Raw genomic sequence first — 23,211 nt, 5'->3', positions numbered from 1 at the left:
CGTTCATCCATCCTGTCTATGTGTTCGTTCCATCCATGCTTTCTCTTATGTATCCACTCATTAATGGAGTCCACTTTATACCCTTTTCTAACGCTTTCACTTCTATATTTCTCAATGTCTTTCCTGTAACACGTTGGGAGAATTTTCATTTCCGTGGTTACGAAAAGTCTTTTCGTTTCTGATGCTTCCAGTCTTGTCTTAGATGTGTGTATCATAAATCGTCTCACGATTGTTTTGTATATTTTTGATTTGACGCCGGACGGGGTGGACGAGAGGTTCTAGGCGCTACAGTCTGGAATCGCGCGACCGCTACGGTTGCAGGTTCGAATCCTGCCTCGGGTATGGATGTGTGTGATGTCCTTAGGTTAGTTAGGTTTAAGTAGTTCTAAGTTCTAGGGGACTGATGACCTTAGAAGTTAAGTCCCATAGTGCTCAGAGCCATGTGAACGATTGTTTGATTTGCCTGAAGTCTTCATTTTATCCATCATTCGCAGTTGCAAGTGTGGTCGTGTTGAATACTTAGGAAGTATAAGGGACAACACGGTCACAAAGCATTTGTCTTCCGTTGTGTTACACAGAGCATTTCGGACCCAGTGGGGTCCATCCCAAGATGGAATTTACTTTGTACATTATTTTTATAGCTAGTTAGGAAGTTATTAAAATAAATATTCTGTTTTGGTTAAATGAACTTGTGGTAAATGGTCAGCATGCAGTGATTTTAAACTACAAACTAATGGCTTGCAAGTTGACTTGCGTCATGCGTTACGGTGCACTACTCAAGGGATCGATGAAACTCATAAGAAAACAACTACCTTGCTCTTGAGCTTAGAAAATTGAGTATCTCTTTCGAGGAGGTGAAGGTGTGTTAGATTTTGAAAATCGAGACTCAAAGAAAACCTGAAAAGATTGCACAGAAACTAGCAATGTTTATATTTAAAAACACGTACTCTGATTGAATGACTTAGGAGAAAAGCTGGCTGTGCGCAGCATATGGTCGGCACAGCACCTTGTTACCGGCGTATTGAACACCTTCATAGGACATATTCTTTTCGGGACGTCAAATGGTAGGACCTATACCTGCTGAAATGAATGGATCTACAACACATAATGCAAAAGAAGAGAATGCACGCTACATATGGAGGTGAGTTTTGCTAGTAGTAACCATTTTAAGACAATATCATTATTTAATTCCCATCTCATCACTGCTATCCTTTCTTGCCCCTCGACTCTTATAGCTGCCAACTGGTTTCTGTACAAATTGTAAATAGCCTCTCGCTCCCTGTGTTTGACCCCTGCCAACTTCAGAATTTGAAAGAGAGGAATCCAGTCAACATTGTCAAAAGCTTTCTCTAAGTCTACAAATGCTAGAAATGCAGGTTTGCCTTTCCTTAATCTATTTTCTAAGATAAGTCGTAGGGTTAGTATTGCCTCACGTGTTCCAATATTTCTACGGAATCCAAACTGATATTCCCCTAGGTCGGCTTCTACTAGTTTTTCCATTCGTCTGTAAAGAATTCGCGTTAGTATTTTGCAGCCATGACTTATTAAACTGATAGTTCGGTAATTTTCACATCTGTCAACACCTGCTTTCTTTGGGATTGGAATTATTATATTCTTTTTGAAGTCTGAGGGTATTTCGCCTGTCTCATACATCTTGCTCACCAGATGGTAGAGTTTTGTCAGGACTGGCTCTCCCAAGGCCGTCAGTAGTTCTAATGGAATGTTGTCTACACCCGGGGCCTTGTTTCGACTTAGGTCTTTCAGCGCTCGGTCGAACTCTTCACGCAGTATCGTATCTCCCATTTCATCTTCATCTGCATCCTCTTCCATTTCCATAATATTACCCTCAAGTACGTTGCCTTTGTACAGACCCTCTATACACCTTTCTGCTTTTCCTTATTTGCTTAGGACTGGTTTTCCATCTGAGCTCGTGATATTAATACAGCTGGATCTCTTTTCTCCGAAGGTGTCTTTAATTTTCCTGTAGGGTGCATCTGCTTTACCCCTAGTGATGTATGCTTCTACATCCTTACATTTATCTTCTAGCCATCTCTGCTTAGCCATATTGCGCTTCTCATTTTTGAGAAATTTCTATTTCATTTCGCCAGCTTCAATTACTGCGATTTTACATTTTCTCCTTTCGTGAATTACGTTCAATATCTTTTGTGTTACCACAGAATTTCTACTAGCCCTCGTCTTTTTACCTACTTGATGCTCTGCTGCTTACACTATTTCATCTCTCAAAGCCTCCCATTCTTCTTCCCCTGTATTCCTTTTCCCTGTTCTTGTCAATCGTTCCCTAACACTCCCTCTGAAACTCTCTACAACCTCTGGTTCTTTCGGGTTATCCAGGTCCCATCCCTTAAATTCCTACTTTTTTGCTGTTTCTTCAGTTTTAATCTACACTTCATAACCAGTAAATTGTGGTCAGAGTCCATATCTACCCCTGGAAATGTCTTACAAATTTAAACCTGGTTCCGAAATCTCTGTCTTACCATTATATTGCATTAAATTGCATTTTTCTGTCTGCTGAATATTCCTGTCATTTTTATTTGATAAAAGTGTTTGGTAACATTTGTATTTGATAAAAGTCCTTAGAAAAGTTATGTACAATATACTATTATCAAATTGAAATGTTACTAAACACATTTATCATATAAAATTATAGTAATATTCAGCAGACAGAAAACTGCAATTTGAAATTCCGAACCGAAAAATGCATTTACATATACTACCAAAATCGTATCAGTGTTACAGTTGCACAGGTTTCGTGGGTATACTCGATGTTGTTGTTGTCCCAAGATTGGTATGACGCAGCTCTCCACGATAATGTATCCTAAGCAAATCTCTTTATCTTAGCATCTTTGCGAGCTACATCTATTTGAAGGTGCTTAAATTCATGCTAGGTGTTCCTCTAGAGTTTTTACCCTCCGCACTTCCATCTGTTACTAAATCTAAGCGTCAGTGATGCCTCGGGATGTGTCCCATCAGCAGATCTCTCCTTTTAGCCAAGTTGTGCGACAGTGTCCTTTTTTGCTTGGTTCGATTCAGTACCTTCTCATTATTTATTCGATGAATTATTGAATAAATTGTTTCCAGTACTTCAATTTTTGTTCTGGAAAAAATTGTTCCACAAAACTGAAAAAGTGTGCTGTTGCAACAGATGATTCTGAATTTAGCTATTGGAATCAATTGTATTCTAATCCATATTAAGTTATGCATTAATTTTGATTCTCATAACCGTAACACTTTCTCTCGATGTTTGGTTGAAAATAGGGCCTCCTCCCAGATAATCACATAAAGTTATAGGATCTTCTATGACGTGTATCATCGTACCAGTCGCTGGACGTGTAAATAGTTTTCCTCTCATAACTTTTGAAGAAAGTTATGCCGTAACTTAACTCCTCATCGACATCGAATTGGGGAATTATATAACATTTCAGACGTATGGACACGCGATTAGTTCGTCGTCATTCTGGACAAATCATTTTCATTTTCTCCTCTACTCATTTCGAGAAACCGAAAAACTTCTTTAATCAAGACCGCTGATTTCGTATTTGAGCGTCGCTCTTCCAAGTCTAGTACCCAAAACCAATGTAGCATCTCAGTCGGTCTTAACTGAGGCTTATCAGAGATAAAATGAAAATGCAGTCAGTGACTTTGTTGTGACGTTTTCAATACTAGATAATGCACAAAGTTAAACCATGTTTTACGCAAAGATACGATACTGAGTTACGCAATTAGAGAATGCAGCTGCGAAAATTCCAGGAGCTTATGCGTTCAGAGATGCCATTGTTAGAAAATTTTCAGACGTTAGTATTCGTCAGTTTGGTTTCGGAGAGATTTATTGCCTTTTAATTACAGTTTTCTTGGCGGAGGTAAAAATGAAGCGAATTGGTTCACATATCAGAGTTAGCTCGCTTCTCGTAACAGGTCCTCTTGAGCAACATGTACGTGCCTTTGTATTTAAATCTTTTTGTCAAGAAAAAAGCATATATTTATATTACACACCTCCTTCCTATATACGGTAGTTTCAAAGTTATAAGCTTTATTCACTGTCCCTGTAGGAAAGCAAAGCGCGAGACATTTGCGCGCTTGATTTTTACAAAGATCTGCGTCGAAATCAAGTCTTATATGCAGAAAAATGTGATACGGATGAGAACCGATAGAATATATTAACAGCGACTGAAAAAATTCCCTTATATGAACATAAATTTTAGAGAAATTTCTGTAATAATTTTAGAAGCAACCTGCTGATATTACATTTTGATTGATTCACGCAGGGACAACTTTCAGAAAACACTCGTCAGGCAAGCAAACTGTTTATTACTACGAAATCTATGGAGCCTGTAGAGCACTGAAAGCAAACTATTACAAATTATGCGTCTACTCTGATCACCTAAATATACACTGGTGGAAAAAAAATTAGTACGCCTGGAGAGACGACGTCGATTTTGATCTGATGACGGGATACGCCGCTTGGGGGATAGTAGATGTACTCATAACGATTTCAACATCGTTCGCAAACAGGTAGCTTGGTGGGATGACTATCAAAGCACCATTTGTGTCTACCCTTTAATATGGAATGCTCACAGCCAGAGGGTTTAGTGAAGTACAGACGTGTGAGGGAAGCAAGCAACTACGTCATGGAGCGCCTGCCGCTGTGGCCGAGCGGTTTTAAGCACTTCAGTCCGGGACCGCGTTGCTGCTACGGTCGCAGGTTCGAATGCTGCCTCGGAGATGGATGTGTGTGATGTCCTTAGGTTAGTTAGGTTTACGTAGTTCTGCGTCTAGGGGACTGATGACCTCAGATGTTAAGTCCCATAGTCCTTAGAGCCATTTTTTTGAACTACGTCATGGAGACATACTCGTGCTTCCTACCGCCAACTGAGCGAGTTTTAAAGTGGTCAAATTGTGGCCTTGCGAGTGGCGGGATGGTCCTCTAGGAGAATTTTTACAAAAGCTGGACGTGCTGCGTCAGTTCTGCAACGATACTGGTATCAGTGGTCACCTGAAAATTCTCACAAAGTAGACGAGGTTATGAACGTCGACACAGCACAGACGCTCGTCAACACATTGCTCGAGAAACTCAACATGCTATGTGTGGTGTCACCATCAGACACCACACTTGCTAGGTGGTAGCTTTTAAATCGCCCGCGGTCCGCTAGTATACGACGGACCCGCGTGTCGCCACTGTCAGTGATGGCAGACCGAGCGCCGCCACACGGCAGGTCTAGAGACAGATCCTAGCACTCGACCCAGTTGTACAGCTGACTTAGCCAGAGATGGATCACTGACAACTACGCTCTCATTTGCCGAGACGATAGTTAGCATAGCCTTCAGCTACGCCAATTGCTACGACCTAGCAAGGCGCCATTACCAGTATAGATATTGAGATAGCACTTATGTAGCAACAAGAGAGATGTTCTACAATTGTGGATTAAAGTTAAGTATTCTACCAGTTACTCTTGTTTTGCTAGTCTTATTTCTCTGACCAGTTACAGACCTCACGCCAGTCAGCGTGTAATTAAACGCGTGCATTTCGGCCTACTCTAACAGCACAGTGTTGGCTCTTCTGCCAACACTTCACTATGCATGATGTGCTGCAACTTCCTTTAGCAGCACGATGTCCAGACCCGTCTCCAATTGAGGACGTGTGGGATACGATGGTATGAGAAGAGACTCGAACGACTCGTCAGCTAACAACCCTTGCAGAATTACGTGAACAGGTCGACCAGGTGTGGCTTAAGTGTCCCAGGACAATATTGGCCATCTATACGATCGACTGGATGTCAGAGTCGGCGCCTGCATTGCCGCCCGTGGAGGCTACACCAAGTATTGATATGGGTGTTATAGCATGGTGTGATCATGTACTCCATATATACTGTGGCAACAATAAGTCGTGAGTGAATTGGAAACCTCTGAAAGGGTGAACTATTTCTCTCCTGTCAGTGCATTTCCCAACACATATAACACAGCATAATAATGTTTGCTATTGTTATATAGTCGCTTTCACGTCTTATGATATGACAGAGTAACAGCTTCTTAGGTATTTTCATAAATCCTAGAAATATACACAAATGAGGTCTACATGATTTACAGGATATATCATAATTAATTGTAAAAACTGAAAGATGACAGAAGCAAGAACTTCGTGGTAAACATGGCCTGCAGACGAGCGACTTACGAGATAACTGAGAATGTGTGGCTATAATCTACCACTGACTTCTGTATGAAATATTGTTCTGTTCAGTAAACATATATTTTAAATGTAAACTTTTTATGTCTCCTTTCAGTTAGGCTCAGATGTCATATATGGCCTACATTAACAAGAAATAGATTACTACTTCAGCGTTTCACATGCTACAATTTCCTGTAATCCCCGTACTTCTAGAAGTTGGTACTACATGTGTCGTCCTTGCAACTGGATGCAATAGTGCACCAATCTAACTAGTCAATTTTTCAATATTTTCAAGCAGAAGCGGATAATTTTGTGAATCTTGACAATAATGTACAACTCAACTCTCCAGCTCTTCAATATTATCAGTAGGACAGCCGTACACTCTATTATTGAGATGACTCAAAGCAGAATGGCCACATGACCTTGGAGACCTTGGTAGAGTCTGTACTCGACGTATCTGTCCTGGACATTTTTGATACGTTAGATGACATCTTACATCAGCAACAAAATGTGCAAATGCCTAAACATGCTTGTGGCACATTGCCCAACTATGGACCTCGCGTGAAATTTGAAACCAGTGATATGGGGGTCTAACAGAAAAAATACATTGAATATTCGTCAGTTACTTATAAATAATCATAACCCAAAAGTATAACAACAGAATTTAAACTCAGTTCCAGTGTTCACAGAAAATAATGAATTAAAACAGTCCACTATCTTGCAAGAATACAGTCTTATTTTTCCCCCAAACACGTTTCGCCACAGTTGTGGAATCTTCATTAAGTTTTTCCTCCATTACTTCTGAAAGATAAACATACAAAATTAAAGTGGATCAATGAATTAAAAGGATCTGCCTTCTTGTAAGATTGTAATTTTGTTTAATAGCCCAAACCCTATGTGCCAGGCAGACCAATGATAAAATTCTGAACTGCTGAAATAGGCAGAATGTTTCACAAGAACATTACTCATACACAAACAACAAAAGCATAGAAAACGCCAGTGACCTAACCCACAAAATCAAAGACTTGAATATATCCAATGCAGCTATATCTATCTCATTTGGCTACAATGTATACACATACTGGAAAAACAATGAAACTAGTTGAAACTTCCTGGCAGATTAAAACTGTGTGCCCGACCGAGACTCGAACTCGGGACCTTTGCCTTTCGCGGGCAAGTGCTCTACCAACTGAGCTACCGAAGCACGACTCACACCCGGTACTCACAGCTTTACTTCTGCCAGTACCTCGTCTCCTACCTTCCAAACTTTACAGAAGCTCTCCTGCGAACCTTGCAGAACTAGCACTCCTGAAAGAAAGGATATTGCGGAGACATGGCTTAGCCACAGCCTGGGGGATGTTTCCAGAATGAGATTTTCACTCTGCAGCGGAGTGTGCGCTGATATGAAACTTCCTGGCAGATTAAAACTGTGTGCCCGACCGAGACTCGAACTCGGTACCTTTGCCTTTCGCGGGCAAGTGCTCTACCAACTGAGCTACCGAAGCACGACTCACGCCCGGTACTCACAGCTTTACTTCTGCCAGTACCTCGTCTCCTACCTTCCAAACTTTTCGCAGGAGAGCTTCTGTAAAGTTTGGAAGGTAGGAGACGAGGTACTGGCAGAAGTAAAGCTGTGAGTACCGGTCGTGAGTCGTGCTTCGGTAGCTCAGTTGGTAGAGCACTTGCCCGCGAAAGGCAAAGGTCCCGAGTTCGAGTGTCGGTCGGGCACACAGTTTTAATCTGCCAGGAAGTTTCATATCAGCGCACACTCCGCTGCAGAGTGAAAATCTCATTATGGAATGAAACTAGTTGATTCAAATGGTTCAAATGGCTCTGAGCACTATGGGATTTAACATCTGAGGTCATCAGTCCCCTAGAACTTCGAACTACTTAAATCTTACTAACCTAAGGACATCACACACATCCATGCCCGAGGCAGGATTCGAACCTACGACCGTATCAGTTACGCGGTTCCGGACTGAAGCGGCTAGAAACGCTCGGCCACCGCGGCCGGCTGAAACTTATTTAGAAACACATATATACAAGAAGCCTCAACTATTCTGAAACTAATCACAGGGCTAAATTATTTCAAGTTTACGGATGAATCCAACACCCAACTGAAACGCCACATAATAAGGATCGCCAACAAGTGAGTTACCAGTCAGTATCTTCCTTAAACATCCCGAAAAAAAAGTATTTGAAGAAAGAATAAAACCCATCCAATGCAAAGTAATACAGTAATACAGCTATGTCGATGACATAATTTGCTTGGTAGATGAAACACATGACTGTACTACAATCACAGAAAGCCACCAATAAAATCGATTCATACAACGATTTCACACTTGAAACACACAGCTAAACACTGATTCTAGGCACCACAATAGGAAAAGGAACCACCAATATCACTGCTAAATGTACATAATATCCACAATAAGCAGTACAGTTAAACGTAACACATCTAGCCACTCAGCAGCACACAAACAAACCATCCTCAGATACCTACTACATAGACTGAACAAAATTCCAATGAATACAGATAGATACACACACAAGAACTACGCATAATCACGTGGAATGGTAAAGAAAATGTTTACAAACTAGACGCAACACACGAACTGAATCACAAAATGAAAAACTAACTAACACAGACCACACATACAATAATACACTGACGTGACAAGTCGTGGGGCAGCGTTCACCTCGCACCGCCGTTAACACAGTGTCCGACAGCCTTCACATAACGACCAAGAGCAGCATCCTTTGCGTAGAGTTGTCAGTGCTAACAGGCAAAGAACACTGGACGAAATAACCACTGAAATCAATGTGGGACGTACGACGAATGTGTTTCCGTTAGGGAAACGCGACGTTAATACGCTATGGCAGCAGACGACCAACAGGGCATGCCTGCAGCGCCTGTGCTGGGCACGGACCACACCGGTTTGACGCTAGACGACTGTAAAACCGTGGTCTGGCCAGAAGAATCCCGATTTCAGTTGTAACAGCTGATCGTAGGATTCGGTGTGGCGCAGACCCAAGGAAACCAAGAACCCGTCAACAAAGAACTGTGCAAACTGGTGGCAGATCCATAGTGGTGTGAGCTGTGTTTACATGGGGTGGACTGGGTCCTCTGGTCCGATTGAACCGCCTGTTGACTGGAAATGGTTATGTTCGCCTACTTGGAGACCATTTGTAGCCATTGAATGTCTTCACATTCCCAAACAACGACGGAATTTTTATGAACGACAATGCTCCATGTCACCAGGCCACAACTGTTCGCGACTGGTTTGAAGAACGTTCTGGACGATCCGAGCGAATGGTTTGGCCACCCATATCTCCAGACAACACTCCCATGGAACATTATGGGACATAATCAAGAGGTCACTTCATGCACGAAATCCAGCACCGACAACATTTTCACAATTATGACGGCTATAGAGGCAGGGTGGCTCATTATTTCCGCAGGGGACTTCCAACGACTTGTTGAGTCCATGCCACGTCGAGTTGCGGCACTACGCAGGGAAAAACGAGGTCCGACACGATTTTAGGAGGTACCTCATGACTTTTGTCACCTCAGTGTATTACACTTCCACACGGGAGTAACGAACACCCAGGGAATAAAACACGAAGCACATAAGATGAGGAAACTAAAAGCAATAGCAACACAAGGCCCACCCAAACAATTAGGTGTACGATTATATTCAGTATCGGAAATATTATGAGAAATAAAAAGATACACTCCTGGAAATGGAAAAAAGAACACATTGACACCGGTGTGTCAGACCCACCATACTTGCTCCGGACACTGCGAGAGGGCTGTACAAGCAATGATCACACGCACAGCACAGCGGACACACCAGGAACCGCGGTGTTGGCCGTCGAATGGCGCTAGCTGCGCAGCATTTGTGCACCGCCGCCGTCAGTGTCAGCCAGATTGCCGTGGCATACGGAGCTCCACCGCAGTCTTTAACACTGGTAGCATGCCGCGACAGCGTGGACGTGAACCGTATGTGCAGTTGACGGACTTTGAGCGAGGGCGTATAGTGGGCATGCGGCAGGCCGGGTGGACGTACCGCCGAATTGCTCAACACGTGGGGCGTGAGGTCTCCACAGTACATCGATGTTGTCGCCAGTGGTCGGCGGAAGTTGCACGTGCCCGTCGACCTGGGACCGGACCGCAGCGACGCACGGATGCACGCCAAGACCGTAGGATCCTACGCAGTGCCGTAGGGGACCGCACCGCCACTTCCCAGCAAATTAGGGACACTGTTGCTCCTGGGGTATCGGCGAGGACCATTCGCAACCGTCTCCATGAAGCTGGGCTACGGTCCCGCACACCGTTAGGCCGTCTTCCGCTCACGCCCCAACATCGTGCAGCCCGCCTCCAGTGGTGTCGCGACAGGCGTGAATGGAGGGACGATTGGAGACGTGTCGTCTTCAGCGATGAGAGTCGCTTCTGCCTTGGTGCCAATGATGGTCGTATGCGTGTTTGGCGCCGTGCAGGTGAGCGCCACAATCAGGACTGCATACGACCGAGGCACACAGGGCCAACACCTGGCATCATGGTGTGGGGAGCGATCTCCTACACTGGCCGTACACCACTGGTGATCGTCGAGGGGACACTGAATAGTGCACGGTACATCCAAACCGTCATCGAACCCATCGTTCTACCATTCCTAGACCGGCAAGGGAACTTGCTGTTCCAACAGGACAATGCACGTCCGCATGTATCCCGTGCCACCCAACGTGCTCTAGAAGGTGTAAGTCAACTACCCTGGCCAGCAAGATCTCCGGATCTGTCCCCCATTGAGCATGTTTGGGACTGGATGAAGCGTCGTCTCACGCGTCGTCTCACGCGGTCTGCACGTCCAGCACGAACGCTTGTCCAACTGAGGCGCCAGGTGGAAATGGCATGGCAAGCCGTTCCACAGGACTACATCCAGCATCTCTACGATCGTCTCCATGGGAGAATAGCAGCCTGCATTGCTGCGAAAGGTGGATATACACTGTACTAGTGCCGACATTGTGCATGCTCATGTGCCTGTGGTTCTGTCAGTGTGATCATGTGATGTAGCTGACCCCAGGAATGTGTCAATAAAGTTTCCCCTTCCTGGGACAATGAATTCACGGTGTTCTTATTTCAATTTCCAGGAGTGTACATGTAGTGTAGAGAAAAAATAAAATGCTACAGAAATATTACAAACACCTAACACAATCTTACGTAGATTCAACAGTGCATCATCAGTTAATCTACAAATATTGAGAATCAGTATATGTAGGATTAACATAGGTAAATTTTCAGAGTAAGATATTCCGAAAATTAAAAGCATTTAAAAATGGTAGTACACACCATACATTTGTGGACTATCTCATTGAAAAGTGTCATCACTTTAGCGCCATAAAACAGACTCCAGATCCCCAAGTCCAGTAAATAGACCGCACTTGGGCATGAGGTTTCCTAAAATTTTCTGCAAATCAGGTTCCTCACTGACGGGAATATCGACGTCTCGTACATGCGAATCAAACTAGGCTCTGAGAAATCACTAAGAATGCGTAACTGATTCTGCAGAATTATCCTCACTAGAGCGATCTTCTGCAGATATTCTTGTCTGGCAGCACTTCAGGCAGTTACTTTAGTTACTTTCAACAGAAGACTTCATCACCAGAGTGAGTTAAGAGCTCAGCTGTACAAACAGGAGGTTTCAAACGAGTAGAATCATTCTGTTGCATGAATGCACTGTCAATATTTTGTGGCTTAACCTATTTTATACAGAATTCAGTGAATTTATACCTCAAATAAATTACACGCAAGAACTTGGCTACAACATGTTACCACTTTAATCAGCAGGTCACTCGACGAATTATAAAGCTTGTGCAGACCAAGTGAACACTCAGCGTATCCTTCGTGTGAAGCTTAGGGAGAAAACTATGGTTGAGCAGTCTGATCGAGAATTAAACTTCAAGATTTGCTGAGCCAGAATCATATTTTCAACTTTTTTCAGCAGCTAATGCCCAGAAACTATCCTTGCGAAAACAGGTACTATGTTCAATGAAAGTGCTATTGTATTTATTCAAAACTGGCGTAGCTGAAATTGCATTTGTTGCCTTAAAGAGCCTTCACAAAGCGGAAAGGAGAATTTCACAGTGAGCAGTCCTCCAATTGCACCACCACATCTGATTTAACGAATTTACTCAAAACTGCCGGCTGCCACGGTGCCTCAACAAGAAGTTATGGCCTTGATTATGTTGCATTATACGTGCTGCAAAGGACAGTGTCAACATGCCGTAAGAGTCAGAGCTCTGACGTTTTCTATATTTCTATGGAAACTATTGTAATAAGGCAGGTCTGTGACATTCTGGCCGCGACATTTGCCCACGCGCTTGTTTTGGGGAAGCACCTGACGTACTTCACAGCCATGACACGCGTGGACGTGATTTACGACACCATTCATCAGCGCTAAATCTCGTATGAAGCCTTGTCTCGGAACGGCTAGTTTAGAGGATACAGTTTCACGTGATTTACGTGCGTTTCGATAGTAGATATCAAGCTTGAACTGATGCTTCACTGTCTTCTCTTTACCATCATTGAAAAACAAAGATCGCACCTCTACACCGAATCTTTGCTGAGCTGACTGATAAAATTCAAATTAAACATATTGGATTTCCTAGGAAGTTCTGATGTTCAGAATGTCTGTGTTCTTGCTGTTGGTGCATAGTGTTCAGTTATCATGAAACCTAAAAACATCGTGGCAATTCAAAGAGATACAATGACCTGATTGTAGGTGTTCTGAAGAACATTTGAATCCATTGTCAGGAACTGGCCGGAAAGTAGACGAGACAGAACGCGTAAATGTAGGACACATAAATTTTCTAATTATTACGGAATGAAATAAAAATTGATTAACACAGACAAAAAATTTGCCGAATAGACTGCTCTGTACGCTACTTGGTGAGGTGGTTGTCTGAGCTCATATTCACGAGGATAGCAATTCGTAATCCTTGTCCGCCATCCAAATTTCCCTAAATCACTTAAGCTGGAAGGGAAATATTGGGAAGTAGTCGGCCTACTTTTTTCCCCTAATTCGAACTTCTGCGCTGCCTCTAATGACATTGTCGTCGATGGGACGTAAACGTAGAATTTCTTCGATTTTCTGAATAAAGATACATTTTTAAATGTTTATTCAGATTTCGCTTGTGCAGCCGTGTGTGGCTTTGTACCTTCTAGTCTTATTAGTGAGTCTAATTTTGTGGTCGTAATGTGCAGGGTTCCATATTGTTACTAACAAATACGTGCACCCATGGATATTAAACATGACTGATACAAAAACACTCAGTTTCAAACGGCTTGATGCTATCCGATTCCATAGTGAACACAGTGAAGCCTTAAGACTAATGCATTTTAAACTACATGGTACCAGAGTTTGACATTTTAAAAAGGAAGTAGAGTAGTGGTTAACATTTAGTCAATGAAAAGATCATTACATATTGAGTATAAGGTCGGGTTGAGGAAATAAATTGCCTTTTTCTTCAGAAGGAAGTATCTCGGGATATGTTATAAGGGAAACCACACTAAATCATTCCGTTTTGGTATGTTGCTGCTGCATGATAATATCTTCTTTGGGACTGAACAGAATGGTGTGTAGTGTTCCAGACTCTCTATAGACAGTCTCCATCAGCGTTAATTAAGCCATCCAAAAATTCAATTTCTTAGGAATTCTTTATGAAGAAATCCCAAATATATGAGGAGAAGATTTTATCTCCCTAAGATGCTATTGCTATGAATCAGTATACATCGTCAACAAGACTTTTGTGATAATATCAGACAATAGGCGGAGTGCCCAAATATCAGAGCAGCATATGAACTAGATCCAGCTATATGACCAAACTCTCAATGATTACTGAACGAACTGGTAATATAGTAACATCCATAACTCCTCCACCTTCTTAGAAATCTGTACCGTAATTTAATACCTCAACCAATTTTCGACGTTACGTGGTATACACTTCCTCATCATCAAATACAATCACCGCATCTGATATTTGGTACGTTTGTCGGAGATGCTTGTTCTGTACCTCTGGGTGTCATATAAAATTTTTGGAAGCATTGCCTCCATGTTAGATAACAATAGGAGTGGAAAGAACTTCAGTTTCCTCTAGTACTTCTCAGATTATTCTTGCTTTCTGCATTCCCCCGCTATTGTAGTGGAGAAGTATCTACGTAACAAGTATCTACGTAGACAATTAGCACAACGTAGTGCATGCCATTGAGTAGCTGCCAGTTTTAAGGTGGTCCAAACAAAGCCTCTATCCTCATCAACTCTGCACATGCAATTAGATTTTCCACAGCACAAGGACTTTCGTTTTTGTGCGCATTGGTAGTTTATTTGAATCGGAACAGAGCGTCATAGCTCATGACTTGGTGGGACTCTCTTGCGGTTTTTAGCAGACGTTGTGCATTGCGTTGTGGTTGTGCTTTTAGGCGATTTACGTATGTACGTGTTTTCTGTTGACTTTTTCCTCATAAGGATTTATTTTGTCCATTGTGGATTTATTAAGAAAACCTGAACTACAGTATGAGAAATACATACATTCACTGTCATTCAGAATTTGTGTACTATTCTAACCGTTATTCATTTTATACTTATTAAGGAAGGTTTTATTGTTCTTGAATCACAGGAGTCATTTTTTCTCAGTATAGCATGCTCTATTGATTGTGAAATCATTCAACACTTAAGAGATAGTAAGGTCTGCGAGTACTGTGCGTATTTATAATAAGTTTAATTTTTTAGAATTTTATGGTATTTTTCTATCAAGTAATTGTGTATACTGATAAGAAAAGTATGTGCCTCCACCATATCCACTCACTTCCACTCCCCAGCTCATATTGCTGCCAGTCCTGACCTCCCAATAGTAACGCTGACCCTGCTGCTACGCTTAGTTCGCTGAAACCACACAGCGTACAGTTTGGGGGCGGGGGAGGGGGGGGGGGGGAGTAAGAGGATCATGTTTCTCACGAGCTGCAGTTTTCGTCTACAGTGTTCCATCAGTCGCGTTATCTTTCAATGTTGCAGGCTGTAACGATCGTACATGGATGTGGCTGATGTTCCAACGACTGCGCCAATGTAAGTGTTCTGTAACCTGCTACACAAAATAAATTAGTTGAAGTAAGAGAACACATTATTATAACACACAATACCTTGACATTCAACTCTGGTTACACGTTTAATCTGTACGGATCAAAACTGAGTTCATTATCTGACAGTACCTGAGCACGTGTATAGACCTGGAAGTAAGTAAGTTCGTAGCCACGTCGCTGCGCTGTGGCCTGTGGTGCTTCCAAACCTTGCGGGCTGTTTACGGTAACGGAGTATTGGAGTGTTTCGTTTGATAATTCGAGGCGAACTCTGTCGATGGACACTCACATCTAAACCGACTGAAAATTGGTAGACTGAACACTTAAGTCTGCTCGATGGAGACCGTGTAGCAGACAGCCGGATCGCAGGTTATATTGACGTGCGGATTGCTGTCTGAATACGTGCGATTGGCTGTAGATCACGCGCTCTTCACCCGTTGTTCTCTCCAAGCGGAAAGATGCCATCTTTGCGTCCGGTTGCCGCCTGTGACCGGAGTAGCAAAGTAGTCCGTCTCTGTGAACAGTCCTGAAGTTCACACTGCTCCCGGCCTCGCCGTGATCTTTGCTTTGCCGAACGCCGCTACGATGGCGAGTAAACCTGGCTGGCACTGTTAGTAGTGTGAAACACGACAAAGGTATTTCCGATAAGGTCTTTGGTAGCAACGCAGAGCTGTAAAACTATCGTACGCTATCATACGTAACCGTAGACTAAGATAGTTTTTCTAGTAACCTTGGTGTGTTAAGTTCTTATCCGCAACCGCGCGACCGCTACGGTCGCAGGTTCGAATCCTGCCTCGGGCATGGATGTGTGTGATGTCCTTAGGTTAGTTAGGTTTAAGTAGTTCTAAGTTCTAGGGGACTGATGACCACAGCAGTTAAGTCCCATAGTGCTCAGAGCCATTTTTTTTTTTGAACCAGTTCTCTCACACACATTCTTTGGTATTTCTTTCCCTACCAATGCTATCAACACTACAGATAATCCTATAATTTATTAGGTCAGTTATGTACTGAACCAAAACTACTGGACCGTAGTTTCTGCAGAACTCAAGTCCACAGCAACGTAGTAGGAAAAGAAACACTCGTGAAAGGGTGTGTTTGGTTTACTTGAAATTTAAGTGGTGCACTTGCTGTGCTATAATGTTGTCATGTCTTCATCCACTGCAAGTTTCTGACGGTAAAGCAGTGAGAGCACTAGCTGAAACAGTGATAGGCTAAAATCTTAATAACATGTATCACACTACAACGTTCCACATCTAGACAGGTGATACGTTCCAAAAGTCTTAATTGTTTGACAGGTACCACGAAGACTGAGGAGTACACTGAAACCAGGGAGGTAGTTCGTGTATCTGTAGCACTGTTTGAGGTAATGAAGTTATTGTTGGTTGGCTTCTTGGTTTCACTCGATTGTTTTCTTATGTTACAGTCGTTTAGAAAAAAAATGTGCGCCCACAAATACAACACTGTGCAACTGGTTACGTTCGTCTCTTACAGAAAAACATCCCTACAAGTATCTTGTTTTTACTGTTGAAAACCACATACAATTACACAGAAAACTGAAAGTATAATTTCTGTATGTCACTTCCGCACAGTCTCACATTTGTATAAGACTGGAGTACAGTACTGCAAACGCAGTTGGCGCTTTAAGCTTGTCACGGTCTCCTTATTGGGACGGAGGCACTGCTCTCATAGCGGGACCGCACTGCAGTCGACAGCCTGCCCGTGTTAAACTGTTGCCGAAGAGCAGACACGTTCCAGCTACACCTTGTCCCGGAGGATCTAGAAAGGGCTGCATTGTGAAATGACACTGCTGCGATGGAATGTTCACAGATAACACCGCAACGACGGATGATGATGATATTTGTTTCGTGGGGCGCTCGAGTGCGTAGTTCCCAGCGCCCGTACAAATTCCAAATGTTTTCACTGTCCAGCTCGCCACTTTCATGGAATTATGATGAAATGGTGAGGACAACACAAAAACCCAGTTCACGGGTGGAGAAAATCCCAGACCCGGCCAGGAATCTAACTTGGGACGCCGTGATCCAGAGGCGGAAACGCTAGCCACTAGACCACGAGCTGCGAATGAAGTTATGTATGCGTAAAAAAATACAAGACTGAACTTTGATGCTGGCGACTACAACCGTTTAAGTCCCAATAATACAAAAAATTCTAATTTTTTTTCAAGATTGATATTTATCATCATAGTAGGCAAATAACACAGAAAGAAAATCGAGAAAGGTAAACAATGGATTGTTTTGAGGAGGTGGTTTCAATTTGGAAGTTCTGGATTATTCAGTTTACAGCTACTCAACAAATCATGAGATACAGCTGAAAGCAATTTAGCGATTTTCCTAGACACGTTCCAGTATCTCGAAACTTCTCTGAACTCATAGTACCTAAAACACATTGTAGCCCTAAATAAGGAGTAAAAATTATCTAAAATTAATAAATTTATATCCAAAGTACATACTACTCCAGTAACTTCATTTAGAAACCACGCATGTAAGCAATATTACGAACTGAAATTTACTCTGCACAACCTTTAAATACTTTGATATAATTGCGTTGGAGACAGAGCAGTAAACGACCATGGTAACAAGAACTGTTCTGTGCACCGACGACTTCAGCTGTATGGCCCCGTAGATATGAAGATCGCCAGCATGAAGGCAGAAACCGCTCATCATTCTGAAATAAATGATTGTTTGCGATCTTGACTGTTTCAGTAAGTGATACCAACTTGCACTGTCACGATCCCCCCCCCCTCCCCCCATGTGTTCACAAAAAGAAAAAGAAAAACGTGTCACAATCTTCTGCAATAACGTAACATAATCTATGTGCCTACCGTTGCTTGAACATTGTAAGTGATTGCTACAATGCACTACATTAGAAGAAGAACCACCGTGTAACATTAGAGGCATCTGTCTTGCAGTAGTAATGGCGGTTTTATGCGAAAGGCACTGGTATTTAAAAAAGTTGTGATTTCGGGCAGAAACCAGTAGTACTCAAAGAATTAAAAGGCACGAATGGTACTGATTTGTTTAAAACTAGGGAAGTTTTATCTGTAAGAAGAATAAAAACTGAGCTCAAATGTTGATGGTGTTGGGACAGCAACCAGCCACAAATTTACTTTCAGTTCCTTTATTCAAAGGGTACCGTTACCGGTTTCGAATCATCGAAGATTCATCTTCGGACAGTTTACACGCTTTCCTTATAACAAGTGGTGTGTTTTTTACAGCCCATATTGCTGAAGAAAACCATTCAGTGATAAACATTGAGAACAACTTAAAAATTTTACATCTAGCAGAAAAAGGAGCCACCATGAATGTATTAGAAGAAATAGAAATACACACACACACACACACACACACACACACACACACACACACAAAGCGCCCGAGACTATATCCTTAATGAACAAACAGAGTTAGCTAACACCCCTTTCCTAAAAATTTCCAAAAATTATTGTCCAACCTCCAAAGCAAATAATGTTAGTACGCCTATCTGCAGATCAAGTAGCAAATTTATATGTTACTATAATTCTCATGATGCTAAATGTAATTGAATAATTTACTATTTTACCTATACAGTACTAACAAACTTTATAATTAATGTAACAGTATCAACTCAAAAAATCAATGTGTCTTTACTAGTGTAAAATGCATTTCAGTTGCGTAAGTGAAAATATGATCCTTTCCAAACATAGGACATCTTCAGATGTTCCAATATATCATAGCATCTTTGATACTTACATTTTTGTAAGCTCTTGTATGTATCTAAACATGTGGTGCATGGTAGAAATCTCAGTGACATATCTAAAGTGTTCAGTGAGAAAAATTTACGTGTGCAACAATAAGAATGCAGTGGGAATGTATTCACATCTGTTGGACGACTGTTATGAAAACAAACACACCAAACCGACATTTCACGTAAGTCACATGCAACGAAAATCTGTAACACAACCATCTGTGCGTGGCGTGCTTATAATCATGTATTATTTATATTTTAGGACAATTAATCTGTAAAAAACACACCACATGTTATAAAGAAAGGGTATGAATCGTCTGAAGATGAATCAACGAATCGAAACCGCTGACGGTACCTTTTGAAGAAAGGAACTGAAAGTAAATTTGTGGCTGGTTGCTGTCCCAACACCATCAACATTTGTCTTCAAATAACAGCCACGGTCTCCAACCATGTCATCATATGACAAAACTGCAGAAAACTGAACTGTTTACCGATTGTTATCCAGAAACGAAGTGAGCTGTGAAAACTCGCTTTTATTTCAATGAATATTACTCTATAAAATATTTAACAGGATCCAACTTCGAACGTATTATTTGGTTAATAGGTATGACTCCATAACCACATCATTTTCAAAGTTACCTTAATTACTGTTCATCCCTAATTAGCATACATGTAAATGGCGTACACTTGGTCCACAAAAACGGTTTCATTTGGACAGACTGTGAAGGCAGAGATAGGTGAAGAGGCGAGAGCAGCTGCAGCGGCCGGCCAGAAGTGTGTACTCACCAGGGGGTCCACCTTGAGGCGGCGCACGTGCGGGACGCTACGCTTGCTGCGAGCGTGCGGCAGCGCGCGGTGCACGAAGTGGAACTCCCGGTCAGACCCCAGCACCTGCAACAGAGACCACAGCCGGCCGTTTCATTCAGGCTGCAGTTAAATAGAGCGTGAACTCTACGGAAAGGTAGTCTTCCTTTTCTGCGTAAAAAATCTGTACAGGTATCAATATCTGCGGATAATCGCAACAATAATTATTTTGTGGTTAAAGTTGAAGCATGGTGGCAATGTTATGATTTTGGTCTGTTTGCGTAACATATAATGGACAGCAATAATTTAATTCGTTGTGGGAAGCCACTACGTTGGTAGGACTGCGCTGTTCGGGAGAACGATGGTTCAAACCGGCGTCCGGCCGTCCTGATTTAAGTTTTCCGTGAGATCCCTAAATCGTTTCAGGCAAATGCCGGGACGGTTTCTGTGAAAGGGCACTGCCGATTTCCTTCCCCATCCTTCCCTAATTCGAGCTTGTGCTCCGTCTCTAATGACCTCGTCGTCGACGGGATGGTAAACACTAATCTCCTCCTCGTCCAGGATTGCTCAGTGTTCTAGAGAAGAGAACGTCATTGTACAGAAGTAGTGTCAGTTCTGTTACACATGTCCGACAGAACTGACACTATTCGTACACATCCCATGACACTTACTTCACTTCAGTGTGGATACGCCAATATCGAAAACTGTAACGGGAATCAATAACCTGCGAGTCGGGTGTTAATGGACGAGGGGCGCTGCACTGCAGCGTACTTTAAGTTGGGAATGTGGATCGGTCAGGAACCTAGTCCAAATGGTCGAAGCGGTTATTGGTGCTACAGATGCTAGACATAATTGCCCGCACGACTTTTCATCAGGTAACTTCTCACTTGCTCCTCTTTCCGGACTTCCCTCAAACGAAGACGAACTCTGTTCAAAAATCGTTCAAATGGCTCTGAGCACTATGGGACTTAACTGCTGAGGTCATCAGTCCCCTATAACTTAGAACTATTTAAACCTAACTAACCTAAGGTCATCACACACATCCATGCCCGAGGCAGGATTCGAACCTCCGACCGTAGCGGTCGCGCGGTTCCAGACTGTAGCGCCTAGAACCGCTCGGCCACTCCAGCTGGCACGAACTCTGTAAAATGGATTTGTTTGTCGTCGGTGAGAAAAATGTCCTTGATTTTTGGCGCTTCCTTAATGAACGCCGCTGTGCAGTTGTCCTCAATCCCAAATAAAGACAATTTTTGTCCAATTTTGCCTGCAGCGTCTTCCTTAACCCACCCCAGAGATAGCGTGATGGTCCAATGTGGTGTTGAGACACGCTTTTTCTACACTTAGAACCTGTTATTCTCTCGTCTTCACAATGTCTCCATGAAAATATGCGTCGGTAGTTTCACCGAGTATGGTGATTTGTAGCTCTCTCCTCCTCGTGACGTAGGTTTCCTGCTATTATCCGTAGTTTTGATAATATCTTTTGTAACAAAAAAGTAACAACAAAAAAGGGAAAATAAATTAATCATTTATGCTCTTTGCATCTCTACTCCACCTTCCCTATGCTTCCCTTGGTTCCTGCAGAGAGTCAAAGTGACATGTTGGCCAGGCATCGGGCTGTGAACCCTGCCCACTTCATTCACTGCCGCCTCCTTTTTTATTTTTTTAATAAGAGAGATATATAGAGAGACAAAGAGAGGTAAAGACTCATGGGAAGCGGTAACTGCGGGTTCGAGTTCCGGTCCGGACAAATTTTAAACTTTCACCATTACATTTAATTCCACCATGCACTGTGCTCCTGGAAGTCACTAGTTTCCCACGCACCCTTTCCCTTTTCTTCCCATTCCTCTGTTTCGTATACAAGATATCTGTTACCCCTCGCAATAGCAAGGGAAGAGGGTACTTTATGCCCACCTTCTGAAAATATTGTTACCTATTTCACAATTTAAAATTTTCAAAAAATATTTATTGAGTTTCATGATTTCTTATTCCGTATTCCGTAACTGGTTTAAATTCTTCAGTAAAACTTAAACCCTAAAATTTAAATTTTCGTTGTGACTTCGAATTTTCACGACAAATCTCATTTTTATGTTCTCTGGTTCAGGACCTTTCTTACACATCTACACAGGGTATTTCAAAAGTCGACGGCAAAACTTCAAGAATGGACTCCTTATATAACAAAACAAAAAACAGTCTAATATACATGGGCTCTGAACCTTAAGACATATGGGCACTTCTCCATCTTACGTACTGTGAAATAAATCAGTTTCAGGTAGTATGGAGGGAAACAAGACAAAACTGTCCAGTAACCATTGCCTCTAAAACGCATACCTTAAGGGCTTGTTGGTCTTCGTTTTTTGCTGTCGGCATAAAGTACTACTGTTTCCCTTGTGGCAATACACTTTGTGGAAAATGCACTGATATTGCTAGCCTTTTTGTTCCCCACAATTACTCGTACATCCTGTTTTCTAGCAGCAGTCTTAGGTCGATGTCATTCCTCTTTTGTTTGCATTAACAACTCTCACGGGTGCAACAATAGAATGCTGCCACGGGAACGCTATTCCAAGGTTCTCCACCACTTAGCACCTTCGCTCCACGTCTTAACACCTGTTTGTGTTTCAGATACAACATAAAAATATACGGTACAGAATCACTGAATTTCTCCACATTTCTCTTAAATACATTTACATTACAAGGCTTATTACATCGATAAGTATAGCACATTGACTGTATTCAACAGTGTGTGAATGAACGTATATTTAACAAACACATTACATTAAAAACATTTGACAGTGTGCTTTGACTGTTGCTGCTAGCGACTTCACTTGACTTCCCAATGTTTGACAAATATTCAGTAAAAATTTTCAAAATCCATTTCAGTAATTGTGATTGATTATGGCAGACCAGGTTTTACTAAAATGCGGTTTTTGTCGACCTTGTTACAAGTCAGTGGAATTTAAATTATGAGGAACGACTTCAGCAGACGATAATTCAGGCCAAACGCAACTCTATCGTCAGAGCTCCGCAGAGCGAACGGATTAAAGTGACTTCATTTGTTTTTAATGTCTGGCGATGGGGATGCAGGACTTAGGAATCAAGCGTGTATGTGAATAGCGTGTCTCTTATCAGCACGCATCTCTATGGTCTCTACTATGGAACTATCGTAGCGTGTAGGCTTCAGTGGAACAGGGGAAGCTCATTCTCGCTCTCGAGCGAAGTTGTTAACCGTACTGTTTCGACTCTACATTTACCGCTTTGTGACAGATCTGTACGGCGTGCACAACGCGGGCTAAATATGGTCTAAAAACAACTACAATAATATTTTTATGTTGATATTTAAACTATACTAAAAAGA

At 42.3% G+C, this 23,211-nt stretch overlaps 1 protein-coding gene across 1 annotated transcript in view; it reads right to left on the bottom strand.

The window, feature by feature from the left end:
- LOC126188520 (neuroendocrine convertase 2) overlaps positions 1-23,211 on the bottom strand; it is a 1,507,992-nt gene that overhangs the window by 939,928 nt on the left and 544,853 nt on the right. The window contains exon 2 of the mRNA XM_049930122.1: positions 19,842-19,946. Coding sequence (XP_049786079.1) covers positions 19,842-19,946 — 105 coding nt within the window. The remainder of the gene's footprint in view (positions 1-19,841; positions 19,947-23,211) is intronic.

The sequence above is a fragment of the Schistocerca cancellata genome, chromosome 5, assembly GCF_023864275.1.
Source record: "Schistocerca cancellata isolate TAMUIC-IGC-003103 chromosome 5, iqSchCanc2.1, whole genome shotgun sequence".
Lineage (NCBI taxonomy): Eukaryota > Metazoa > Arthropoda > Insecta > Orthoptera > Acrididae > Schistocerca > Schistocerca cancellata.
The sequence above is the reverse complement of the archived record's forward strand: the minus strand, read 5'-3'. Positions and strand labels throughout refer to the sequence as shown.